The sequence below is a fragment of the Bos indicus x Bos taurus genome, chromosome 14, assembly GCF_003369695.1.
Source record: "Bos indicus x Bos taurus breed Angus x Brahman F1 hybrid chromosome 14, Bos_hybrid_MaternalHap_v2.0, whole genome shotgun sequence".
Taxonomy (NCBI): Eukaryota; Metazoa; Chordata; class Mammalia; order Artiodactyla; family Bovidae; genus Bos; species Bos indicus x Bos taurus.
The window spans coordinates 19,736,852-19,749,985 of NC_040089.1; the positions used below are offsets into that span (position 1 = coordinate 19,736,852).

The 13,134-nt window shown below is 48.2% G+C and overlaps 1 protein-coding gene across 1 annotated transcript in view; it reads right to left on the reverse strand.

Moving 5' to 3' along the window:
* Nucleotides 1-1,652: 1,652 nt before the first annotated feature.
* PRKDC (protein kinase, DNA-activated, catalytic subunit) overlaps nucleotides 1,653-13,134 on the reverse strand; it is a 128,205-nt gene continuing 116,723 nt past the window's right edge. Inside the window, exons 77-86 of the mRNA XM_027560944.1 lie at nucleotides 12,237-12,441; nucleotides 11,022-11,089; nucleotides 10,417-10,637; nucleotides 10,121-10,213; nucleotides 7,110-7,199; nucleotides 6,867-6,938; nucleotides 6,582-6,783; nucleotides 5,976-6,164; nucleotides 5,305-5,444; nucleotides 1,653-3,605 (exon numbers count right to left, since the gene is read on the reverse strand). Coding sequence (XP_027416745.1) covers nucleotides 3,401-3,605; nucleotides 5,305-5,444; nucleotides 5,976-6,164; nucleotides 6,582-6,783; nucleotides 6,867-6,938; nucleotides 7,110-7,199; nucleotides 10,121-10,213; nucleotides 10,417-10,637; nucleotides 11,022-11,089; nucleotides 12,237-12,441 — 1,485 coding nt within the window. The 3' untranslated portion in view covers nucleotides 1,653-3,400. The remainder of the gene's footprint in view (nucleotides 3,606-5,304; nucleotides 5,445-5,975; nucleotides 6,165-6,581; nucleotides 6,784-6,866; nucleotides 6,939-7,109; nucleotides 7,200-10,120; nucleotides 10,214-10,416; nucleotides 10,638-11,021; nucleotides 11,090-12,236; nucleotides 12,442-13,134) is intronic.

Here is a 13,134-nt window from a genome sequence, read left to right on the forward strand (position 1 = left end):
AGAGACATTATTAAGTGACAACAGGAATAGCTCATGCACGGAGTTTCAGTGAATGCCTCTGAGGGAAGCTGGCACTGAATTCCATTTTAAATGGACGAGGCTGTCACATTACTGAAGTGATTCTCTGAACTCTCCAGGCTCAGAGTGCTGTGCTGACAGAGAGATCCTACAATCCGGAGAAGAAAAATTCTGCAGGAGACTCACAAACATTTTACTTTCTTAATGAGGCCATGTGGCTATCATGTTGATGTTTGGCAGAAACCAACACAATTCTGTAAAGCAATTATGCTTCACTTAAACAATAAAAAATTTTTAAAAATGGTGAAAATGGAAAAAAAATAAAGAAGAAAACACAGCATTCTTGTATTTCTGCACATCTAACATTGTTAATTAGCTCGGTTTCTTAGAAAGGAATCTGCCTGCCAATGCAGGAGACACAAGAAAGGCAGGTTTGATCCCTGGGTGGGGAAGATCCCCTGGAAAAGGAAATGGCAACCCACCCCAGTATTCTTGCCTGGAAAATCCCATGGACAGAGGAGCCTGAAGAGCTATGGGGTTGCAAAAGGATTGGACACGATTTAGCAATTAAAATGACAACAACCAGTGTTAATTATGGACATGCCTGCAGCAGGCTAGGTGATACCACACTGGAGCTGAGGCAGCTTGGAGGGTCTCCCCCAGCCCAGGCTCGGGCAGAGTAAGATAGAGATGGGTGTGACCATGCCCCAGGGGAGCAGTCCCTCTGGGGGATGTTTTCATCCACAAACTGCTCCTGATCAGCTGGCTAGAACAAGACAATCATGAGGTCAGAACTCACGGGGTCAGCAGCACTGTGACTGTATTACTATCACTGTCACATAGTTATGGGCTGTAACCTAGCGCTGGCCAACTGTTTTGAAAATAAATTCTACAGTCATAGATTCAGTCTGTAGAACAATTTTTTGGGTACTACTACACAAAAACCACACCTACTTTACAGTCAATCAAAAGCGCCCTATTTATATAGCAATTTCCCCCAATAGTTGGAGATAACTACCTTTTCTTCAATTCCAGGATAGCAGGGTTCTTTCTTAAATTGTATTCTAGTACTAGATTTACTTATTTATTTATTTGGCTACACCGTGCAGCCTGTGGGAATCTTAGTTCCCTGAACCAGGGCTTGAACCTGTGCCCCCTGCACTGGGCACACAGAGTCTTGGCTCCTGGACCATCAGGGAAGTCCCTCCAGCGGTAGAGAGTCTGCTGGGAGGCAGTGGCAGTGATCTTGGGCAAAGACCATAAAGACAGGATCCAGGGAGAGGTACAGGACAAGAGGGGACATAGTGGGAGACACTTGGGACGTGACCGCCACACACTGGCATCCAGGAGCTTGCGGGCGTCATGCTGGATGGACCCAGCCTGGACTGACGGCGCCCTAACCGTGGACGCCAGCTGTCCATTGGAGCACAGACTCTGATAAACAGAAACCCGGATTCGTAGCACTTGCTGACTTTCTGAGTGAGCGTAACAATTCGCTGGCAAAATTCCTGGTGTTCTGAATGTTGCTCGTGTGGGTGGGAACAAGAGGGCTCTGGCACACCACTGATCTGAACTCCATTTCAAGAGGTGCAGGTGGACAACAGCAGTCTGTTTTCAAATTCACAATGCCAAAGTTTAAAGGGCAACTTGCCTACATTTTATTACAACCAAAGAGAGACTGATTCTGAATTATATAGGGTAGAGCTCAAAAACCTCACAACTGAACATGGTATAAATGTGTGTTTTTCTATAACTAATGTTTTACAAGGAGAAAATTTGGAGATAAACAACTGTAAAGAAGTTCTCATAGCATTGAGGGAACATTACTTCTGATTCCCTTGTGTTTGTTTATCAATTTTCTGAAAGCCACTGGGTAACAGATGGTGCCACAACTCCAGACAACAATAAAGAGATCGTTTTTGTTCATCTACACTGTCAGTCCATGATTACACTTGCCAACAGCAATAGGAACAACCCTTAACCTCTCCAAGGAGGGACCTATGATTTTAAAATGTTATGATTTAAAGTGTTGAGACAACAGAAATCTACAAGCTTGTCCACACATATATAAACATGCTTATCTCTTTAGCTAGAATTGGAGAATATGGTCCATACTTAAATATTATTTCACAATAATTAAAGTGAAAATAAAACTGAAGGACAAATGGTCTTCCAAACTCTCCCACCAAAAAAGAATCCGCCTTGCAATGCAGGGGATGTGGATCTGATCCCTGGTCAGGGCACTAAGATTCACCATTTCCCCAAACATTGAAGAGTCTGTGATTAGAAATGTTTGGAAAGCTCTAACACAAAGCTCAAGTCAGCCTGAAACAGGCTCCAGCTGGGGAGGTGTGGGGACCAAGGCTTGGTGAGTGGACAGGAAACTGTTTCCATCCTGCATTTCATAACCTGACCTGTGGCCCCAGAATCATGCTTTATCTCCAAGGAGGACTCATTTCAAGCAGGGGTTTTCTTCATGTTCCTAGAACAGGAATGTCAAGTGCCAGGCCTACTCAGACTTCCCGAGTCTGGGATGCAAAGCTCCTGGATCCACCTTCCAGCTGTGATCAGAGTAGCAAAGGTAGCAAAGCTAAGACCAAAACTTTCTCTCTCCTCAACACTTTACCTTCTAGAGGACAATTCTATCATAAACTCTCAAAGCTAGAGGAGAAAAATGTGAAAGAGAAAACCTACAAAAATATCCTAAAATGTCAAACACAATCATGTCAAATCACAATCAAGGAAAAATTTGGGGATAAACATCTATAAAGTTCTCATAGCATTCAGGTAACTTCATTTCTGACTCTCTTGTGTTTGTTTATTTATCAATTTTCTAAAAGCCACCGGGTAACAGATGGTGCCACAATTCCAGACAACAATAAAGAGATCCTTTCTGTTCACACATTACACAACCATGTGTAAATATAAGCCATAACCACACCCTGAGCTGTTCATATTCTTGCGCTGCTGATACAACCTAACATCCCATCAGTTACTCTCACAAAGTCTGCGGGACAGTCTTCTGGGCGTAATTTCCAAGGCACGTGGGATGCTCACACACACCACTAACGCTGACAGCTGTTCATCCAGCCATAGCGCCTGTTTGCTGTGCCATGATTCGGCACTTGCACGAGCCTGGATACACCCGCCCTTCTATGTCCACTGTGATCCTAAGCTCATCCTTGACCATGGCCTAGTCCCTCACCCGGGTCAGCATTCACTTCATCATGAGCTGGATTAAACTGTGATACAAGAGGAAGTCACACACAGACACCTGCTCTCTGGGGCTTTGGGAAGATGAAGTCACTGGTGGCTTGGATCAGAGTTCAGGACGGTCTTTAAACACACACACAGGGGCCCTGTCTGCTGCCTCCGGGGGATCTCACATCCAGGGCTCCCACCCTTCCCAAGTTCTGCCGAGGATGTTAGGGTCAGTTGCCTGGTCAATCAGGCACCTCACTTGGGCCTCTTCTGAAAGTCCACTCTCAGGCTCCTGGGCACGAACGCTGTGCTCTCGGCTTCCTTGTGCCACAGCGACGTAGTCTCTGAAGGCAGACTCCTTCTCATGGCCCAGGAGAAGCTCATTACTGGAGAAAAGATCAAGCAACACAAAGACACAAACTGCAGGTTATTTCTCCAGTCCAAACCAGACGCTCCACCTGGTCACACAGCATACTCTCTGCTGCTCATTGTCCTTAAAGTCAAGACTCCGTGTGTGTGTGTGTGTGTGTGTGTGTGTGTGTGTGTGATCCTCACCAACAACTTGTTATATTCCAGTTTCTGATTATATTAATAGCAATCCTAGTGGGAGAGGAGTCTCACTTGCATTTATCTGATGACTAACAATTTTAAGCATCTTTCCATTTGTTTATTGGCCATTTGTCTACATTCTTTTATAGAAATGTCTGTTCAAGTCCTTTGGTCATTTTTTTCATTGGGTGGTCTTTTAATTATTCAGCTGTAAGAATTTTTTAATGGATTCTATACTCAAATTCCTTATTAGCTATATGACTTTCAAATGTCTTACCCCATTCTGTGGACTATATTTTTACTTTCCTGATGGTATCCTTTGAGGCACAAAAGTTTTTAATTTTGATGAATTTATGCTTTTCTTTCTCCTTTTCTTGTTTGTGCTTTTGGTTTTAGACTTAAGAAGGTCAAATATCATTGCCAAATCCAAGGTCCAAAAGATTTACCCCTATGTTTGCTTCTAAGGACGTTATAGTTTTAGCTCTCACAGGTAGGTCTTGATCCTCTTTGAATTAACTCTGTATGTCGTTTGGGGTGGGAGTTCCACCTTCATTCCTCTCAGTGATCTTTGCTGGAAAGACCACTGAATGGTCTTGGCATCTTTGTCAAAAAAGAACTGACCATGGTCACCATTTACTATTAATGGGAAAATCCAACTTTTTTCCTTCTTGTGAATCATTTCTGCAAATCTGTATTTGTTGTAGACCTCAACCAGAAAAACATGAAAGCTAGGTTAAAGGTAACCTGATCTGCATATGCATTAATGAGCCTCCACTATGCTCTGTGCACCAAGGGCTCTGCCACCAGGGCCACATTTGTCCCGAGAAAAGACAGAAGCAAATTTAAAAACAACATTTGCTCATGCAGGTAGACATGTTCATGAGACAGTCCAGGACTGTGGTGAGGGAGTCCAGGCTGATTGGTGCGTGTGTGTGTATGTGCGTGTGTGCGCACGTGCCCAGGCTGATCGGTGTGTGTGTGTGTGTGTGTGTGTGTACATGCATGAGCGCATCCAGGTTGATTGGGGGGGGTGTGTGTGTCTTGGCCCGGGGGTGTGGTGAGGGGGCCTGGTCTGACTCGGGTGTATGTGTCTGTGTCTATGAGTCTATGTGTGTTTCAGGGCTGACTGGGGTGTGGGGTGTGGGGTGTGCGTGTGTGTGTGTGGTGTGAATGTGGATTTCCGAGTTAGAACCTCACTGGGCTGACGGGGGGTGGTGTTGTGTTGGGGGAGTATGGTATGTGTTGTGTGTGTTTAAGAGTCAGGACCTTGCTGGGCTGACCGGTGTGTGCCTGTGTATGTGTGGTGTGAGTGTGGGTTTCAGAGTTAGGACCTTGCCAGGCTGACCGGGGTGTGGGGCGTGTGTGTGTGTGTATTTTAGAGTCAGGACCTGGCCGGGCAGTGAGAGGCATTGTCAGTGGGGGTGACGGGCTGATGACACAGGCTGAGGACATACACACACACAAATACGTTTAGTGATTCTCTTGGGAACAGCGGCATGTTGGTGTGTGTGTGTTTTTCCACAAATAAATGCTTACCAAGTAATAACTGCTGGATTGGCACCTGCTAGCTTTCTCTTAGCATAATGAATCTTCTGCCGTGGATACCAATTTTGTTCAGTTACATTTATTTCTTTAATCCACGATCCTCCTTTTCTCAGCATTGTCTGTTCAAAATTCTGAGGGAAAGGAACATGATTTTCTCTGCTTAATGGTACATACGGTCACGTTCAAACAGACCCAACAGGTAGTGATCTCAAAATAAAGCAAGTCTCCAGCCAGGAAGGGCTCTGCAGCTTTTTGCACACACCCTCCCTGCAGCACACGTGACAGTGATGGTGACCACCAGGGTCTACACTTGGGCTTACCGCGGCCCTCCCTGAGGACGTGTCACTGCTGCGCTTCCTCCTGGGGGCTGAGCTGAGAAGGATGCTGACCTTGTGTGGAACAGACTCAAAACTAAAACTTGTCTAAAAGAAACCAATCCCCATCACCAAAGGACTACAAATACTCTCAAGTCTAACAGTGTCCTCCAAATAAAAGGCAGGTCTCTTGTCTGATTTTCAAGCTAAATGATCCCAAATGTTAACTTTGAGAGCTGTACAGAACCAGGTAAGTACTTTGGTAAACACATCCCCACCAGGAGACAGGAAAGGCGGTCAGTCATGAGCACGCTGGAACAAAGCTGCGAAGCGGGGAGAACCACCGACCTTCCAGTCAAAGGACGGCTCCTTCACGAACACGTCCATGGTGGTGGTGAGCAGGTCGGCGCGCGAGCGGAAGGCCCTCAGCGCACACACCATGACGCTGCTCACGAGCCCCGTCTCCTTCAGTGGTGACATCAGGTTGATGAACTGGCGAGTCAGCCGGAAAGGCATTAGCTCAGGGACCCGCAGGACCTAAACAGCAAATGAGATGCAGGAGGCGGATGAGTGAGGCCGCCTGCAGCTGTCGCTCATGCGTGCAGAGCACATCTGCTCCCTTCTTCTTGGAACTGGCCACATGCGTGTGAGGTCACCGTACCCCGGAGCAACCACACGGCCAAGAGAAGGAGAGCTGTAGTCTGACATCAGGAAAGGTGTGTATCTCATCCACACAAGACGTTCTGATGAGCCTCCTACCTTTTTACAGGAGCAAGTGATGTAATTAATCTATCAGCACACCGTCTACAATCACCTGAATGAGGCTGATACAAAGCTGAGACTCTCCCATTTTGCAAGAATGGCCACTTTAATGATCACAGCAGGCCAACTGTCCATAGAGGGCTCACAAAGCTGACGACAGGTCCACCCCAGCACAGAGCCGGGCAAGCTCACCTGGGTGGCAGAGCCGAACGCATGTCCGAAGTCAATCCCGATCACGCCGCCCGTCTCCAGGCTCACCATGAAGTTGTTCAGATGCCGGTCTCCAATGCCCAGAACCCAGTGGCCGACGCACAGGAGTGCGTGGGAAGTGGTGAAGTGGTTGCGAAGGGCTAAGAAGGCCTCGGGGCCAGTGCTCATCTTCAGGAAGGCCCGCCTACAGGGGACAGGGGACGGTCATGTGGCCTCTGCCCCAACCCTGCCCCTCCCCCACAGGTGTAAAGTCAGAAAGGCACTTACTTTAAGAGATCTGCAGGCACTCTACTTTCTCTTTTCCTAAAAGATGTGACTGCTTCAGTGCGATTAGCTACTCTATGATTTAATCATAGGAAATGTCTGATTAGAACAAACTTCCCATGATTTAAAATTTAAAATTTTTTGTTAAACTGACACTCCAAGGCAAAATTTTCTCAGAAACAAAGTGAATGTACAACTTTGAGAAGAATGAACTAGTTGGAACGAGGGGATGAGAACACCACGTACCTGAACATGCGGGCATAGGCCCCAGGGTCACACTTTCCCACCATCATGGTCAGCCATTCTCTGTACTCAGATGCAGGCGCCCGGGGGTCACTAACATGCAGGAGAAAGAGAACCAATGTTAGGAAGGTATCGAGGGCAGCTGACTTCAGAGGCCCCACCACCAGGGACTCACTGCAAAATAGTGAAGAGGCAGGAAAAACAAATACGACTTAAATCATATTTAATATTGACACTGCATTCCTGCCACCCTGGGCCAAGAACAACATAACACTATTCATTCTGAATCACTCCTCAAAACCCATGGCTACTTCCTGTGCAAAAATGCAGGGATAGACCACCAGATACAAGTGACATCCCGTTTCACACAGAGGAGGAAAATGAGCTGATGATGCAGGCATATGGTTCCGAAGGCCCCGGGGAGGGGGGACCCCTCCCAGCAGGACGGCAGCACCACACACAACCTGTTCACAGCAGGCCAGTCACTAACAAACTACACAGCCACAAATTACTTGTTGATGGCAGACTGTCTGCTTCTGTCATTATTTAAACATTGCCACACGTTTTCTTAAAACATTTCCAATAAGGAAATACAGACAAAATCCAGAGTAAGTGCAAAAAAGCATTTTCTTAAATGACGATGGAGGTGAGCTCAATTTGAAAAGCTGCTTTCAGTGACGCTTCACAGACAAAAGGCAGTGTCTGGACAGGTGGAAACAGCTGGTGCTTGTAGAGCCACTTTGGGGTTTGTATCAAAAGCTGAAGATGAAACAGGGTTACATGTACTACTTAGTAATCAAATCACTTCCCTGAAGCTTTTCTGAGCTGCTACTAAGTTAATTTCAGGAAGAGATGATTTCAAACTAAATTCTCTTTCAGTTACAACTGGACAAAAATGTGTAGGCAGGAAAATTGCAATGTACAAATTAAGGGAAAAAATGGCAAGGATTTTAGGAATAGGGGGCTGTTTTAAAAAGGTGCTGCTGCTGCTGCTAAGTCGCTTCAGTCGTGTCCGACTCTGTGCGACCCCACAGACGGCAGCCCACCAGGCTCCCCCGTCCCTGGGATTCTCCAGGCAAGAACACTGGAATGGGTTGCCATTTCCTTCTCCAATGCATCAAAGTGGAAAGTGAAAGTGAAGTCGCTTAGTCGTGTCTGACTCTTAGCGACCCCATGGACTGCAGCCCACCAGGCTCCTCTGTCCATGGGATTTTCCAGGCAAGAGTACTGGAGTGGGGTGCCATTGCCTTCTCCAATTTATATGATTCCTATTTGAAAGTGAAAGTCACTCAGTCATGTCTGACTCTTTGCGACCCCATGGACTATACAGTCTATAGAATTCTCCAGGCCAGAGCACTAGAGTGGGTAGCTTTTCCCTTCTCCAGGGGATCTTCCCAACCCAGGGATCGAACCCAGGTCTCTCACATTGCAGGCGGATTCTTTACCAGCTGAGCCACCAGGGAAGCCCAATTTGAAAAGCACTTCACACTCCATGGACATCTGTGTACAGTGTGCTTTTCACACTTTCTCACCTTACAAGTGGGGCTGTGGGGCCAGTTGGGCTCACTGCGTGTTAGTAGATCCTAGAGCAGATTCCTGACCCCGGGCGCAGTCCTCCAGGGACAGCAGGAGTCATTTCAGGCAAAGGACTCCAGTGATTGGAATTTAAAGTGGGTAAACACTCTGTAGCAACTACTACCCAGGCGTGAGAGTCTGAAGAGAGCAGTGCTCCTACGTTAAGTAAGAGGCGGTGAGAGCGCTGCTGCTGCTGCTAAGTCGCTCCAGTCGTGTCCGACTCTGTGCGACCCCCTAGACGGCAGCCCACCAGGCTCCCATCCCTGGGTAAGAGCGCTGCTCCTACGCAAATGCTTTGAGAAGAAGGAGAGGCCTGAAGCCTTTTATGATTGTCTCCTCCCCACCATCCTCCTGCTGGTCCCCAAACATGCTGACTCCCGCTTCAAAATGGCTGTAAGCCACACTGTTCTTTCCTTTCTTTACAGAAACAAGGAACAATTTTTTTTAAATTACTGATTACAAAAGTACATATAGAAAACTTGGAAAATAAAAAAGGATAAAGGAAAGTATAAAGTTGTATCTTGACCTGGAACTCAGCACCAGTCCCCTACCTACTCTAACCTGTACCCACCTGCACCAGCCAGTCACACACTAATCTACGCCTACCAGTCACCCACGTGTACTAACCTATACCCACCAGTCACCCCCCTGCGCTAACCTACACCCACCGGTCACCCACCTACACCCACCAGTCACTCACATACTCTGACCTACACCCTCCTGCACTGACCTACACCCATGAGTCACTCACATGCACTAACCTACACCCACCAGTCACCCACCCGTGCCCAGCAGTCTTTGACCTGCACCCCTTACACACCAGGGACACCTCACCTCTCCAGCCTCAGCTGCTTTGTCTGCACAGAGGGGACAGTAGTACTCACCATGTTAAGTTTTGGTAAAAAATAACTTCATACACAGTAAAAACTGAGAATGGTGCCACAGAAAACATGTAACTAAATGTTAGCTGAAATTTTATTATTTGCTTTATCTTCTTCAAACACTCTTCTTTTTGTTCAAGGTTAATTCTTTTTTAAAGATTGTGATAAAATATATGCAGCTACTACTTAGGAGGAGAAGCGGGAGGCAGAGGATGAGATGGTTAGATGGCACCACCAACTCAATGGACATGAGTCTAAGCAAACTCCGGGAGATAGTGATGGACAAGCAAGCCCGGAGTGCTGCAGTCCATGGGGTTGCAAACAGCCGGGTATGACTGAACAACTGGACATGAGTGAGTGAATGACTGCTTAGAAACCTTGACTCCAGGTCATCTTTACCCACCTAGAGGCAGACTGAAACAGGCTGGGCAGGGCAGCAATGAAAAGGGCCTGAAAACATCCCTGCAGGCACGGGGTGAAGGAGTCCTGCCCAGGGAGGGGGGCAGTGGGCTGGGGCGGCCAGGTGGAGTGGGAGATGGGCCCTGGGCCTCGGGTCACCTGGTGTAGGCTTTCTTCTCCTCCCGCGACATGCTGCTCAGAAGAAGTTCCTTCAACGTGCAGGTGTTTTCAATCCATTCGATTAGCCCCAGCCTGAAAGGAAGGGACAGTCATGAGCCCCCGCTGCTCGGCCTTCTCTATACAACAGCTCTGCTCTCGCTTCCTCCACGAGGAGGAGCCTCACAGCAGAGCAGTCTGTGCTGCTGCTCTCTGTCCTGTGACACCTGAAACCCGAACTGTCCCTTGCCCCCGCCCACAGAGGGCAGCCCCCCACCCCCACAGAGGGGCAGCCGCACCTGGAGGTCATGGGCACCACGTGGTAGGTGGTCATTTGCAGGCCCCTCTGGCCGCAGGCGGCATCGTGGGCCAGGACGCTGTTCATGACCTGGAGCAGCTGCTGGATGCGGTGGTCTTGGCGCAGATCCTCGCCGCCCTTCACCAGGAAGGGATACTCCCGTTCATCGTGGCCGCGAATCACGATGCGCTTGGGTTTCCTGATCGAGGCCATCACTTTGACCTTTAGAGATTGAACAGCATCCTCAGGTGCAGCTGAGAGACCGGGTGGTCTCGTCCCCAGAGGGACGCAGGTGGGTGACAGGTTGTGGGGCCCCTGGTTGCCCTGATTACGAGTTACACTGACAAACACGCGTGCTCGTGAACAAGCCACACGACACGTCCACTTGCGTTACGTCTATAATGGACACACACAGAGCTGATGCCTCAAGTCTACTAGACCCTTACACATGACTGAAGTTGAAAGTGAAACATTATATTAAGGCCAGTAAATTCCATCAGAAAACTCATAACACAACTCTCACAGAACTCCATGCGCCCGAGACCAATGTGAGGAGTGAACCGAGGGGCTGACCCTGGCCCTGGAGCTGGTGGAACCGGCACCTACCCGCTCGTCGAAGCCTGCGATCCGCGCGTGGTGCTCGGGCATTGGTTTGCTTCTGCCATCGTACTGACCTGGGATGGACACAGAGCCGCCTCAGAGGCCGCAGGGACAGCACATGCCCTTCACACCCCACTTCATCCCCCTCCCCCAGTCTAATAGGAGAAAAATGTTACTCAAAATTTTCAGTGGATGTATTTTTTAAAAATGCTGTTATTTCTCGTTTGACTAATGGATGTTGCTTCCTATTTGGTGGAGCAGAAGCAAATGGGGAGACAGGGCCTTGGGCGAGCCCCCCACCCCCACCTCAGCCCCGATTCTAGTCACGTTGTGTATCAGGAGGCTATGCTTCAACGTTCTTCCTGAAACTCACAGTCTGGGATGCATAGCTGTTAATAATAACAAAGAGAAGTGTTTCTCCAAATCTTTTTTCCCCCCACTGGAGTAAGGATACAAGTCACTGTACTATAACATTTTTTGTCTGGCAAATTCCAGGGGGAAGAAGGGATGTGGGGATCACAGTGCCCACATCTGGCCAGCCTGCTGCCGCCTGCTTGCAGAGTCCCCAGCCCCTCCTGAAGGCATGTCAGGTGCCATCACCCCCCTCACTTCAGGTGGGACCAGCACGTCTCCAGAGAAGCAGGGTGCAGGCACACTGCATCTCACTGCTCTGCAGACACTGCCGTTTTTACAAATGGAGGCTTGGTGACGGCCCTGAGTTGCCAGGAGATGGCGTTTTTCAGAAACAGTGTGTTTCAACTTTCGTATGTACTCTGTTTTGTAGACAGGAGGCCACTGCACAGTGTGGTATAAACACAGCACTTACAATGCGTCACTGGGCAGCCACCTGCTTTGATGTGCTCTGCTGCAGGGGCTGGAATAAAACACACAGCATCTCGGGGGGTTGCCTGAATTTTATTTCTGAAGAAAAGTTCTGCAGGGCAAAGCGTGGGCAGGTTCTGAGGACATTACTAGCTACCATGACAGCAGGGGGCCAGCTGAGCACTCGTCCTCAGGAATGGGACGGGACTTGTAATGTGCTTAAGTGTACTGACCATAGAAACTACAGATTTTCATGATGAAAAACATGTGGAATTTAAAATCTTTTCAAAAAAAGAAAGAAAACTGTCATGATTCTGATTTCACCCTCTTAGAGACAGAGGCTCTTGCTCTGGCACGACTCTCCCCAGCGCCATGCTGTCCACACACAGGTGAACTCACCAGGGACCTCCAGCTCCGCTCTCAGGAATTCCACCCTGAAGTTGCTCATCCAGGGAGAACATTCCCTCAGGTTCCCCGGCGCATTTGAGGCCCTGAGCATCCCCTCCAGTAGCGAGCCAGCGATGGTGTAGAAGTCCTGGAGCTTCATGCCTGGGAGTTTAGAGCCTCCTCTCCCAAAGTGCTTATCAAATTCCTTTCCAAAAGCCTGAAAGTAATAATAAACTTACCTTAAATTAAAAAAAAAATTTTTTTATTGGGGTACAGTTGCTTCACAGTGTTAGTCTCTGCTGTCACCACAGAGCACTGGGGAGAGTTTCCTGTGCCATACCGTTGGTTCTCGTCAGTCACCTATGGTATACACAGTAGTATACACACGTCCATCTAATTTATCTTTAATAATAATGTGAAGTTGACGCCTGGAAAGGTTCTAGGTTTATAAATCTTTATAACAAATAGGTACTCAGTTACATTGCTTTTTTCCTGTGCCTTTAATCAACAGTTTCACTTTCCTTGAATGTTTCAACTCTGTTCTGGTGGATTAACCTTTTAATTGATGTAAATTATGTGTTGATTTGTGATGAAGTAGAAAGTTCTAGATGGATGGTCCCAGGTAATAGAAACCAACCTCAGGACAAACCGTGGCTGCAGCTGCAGCAAGGTTTCTTTCTATAGGGGCTCTGCCCAGGCGGGCAGCAGGCTATACTCGACCCAGTCAGGCCAGAGTTTCTGGGTCAGAGCTGATGGGCTCAGCAGGAGGGAAAGGAAACCCAGTGTGCAGAGTGACAACGGGCTTGACCTGGGTATGACCCCGCAGGAGCCCTCCACAGGAGGAGCGGGTGGGCCCCTCCTCTCCTCAGAAGGCTGCTCTGTGACCGCTTGCAGCACCTACTCTGCTGCC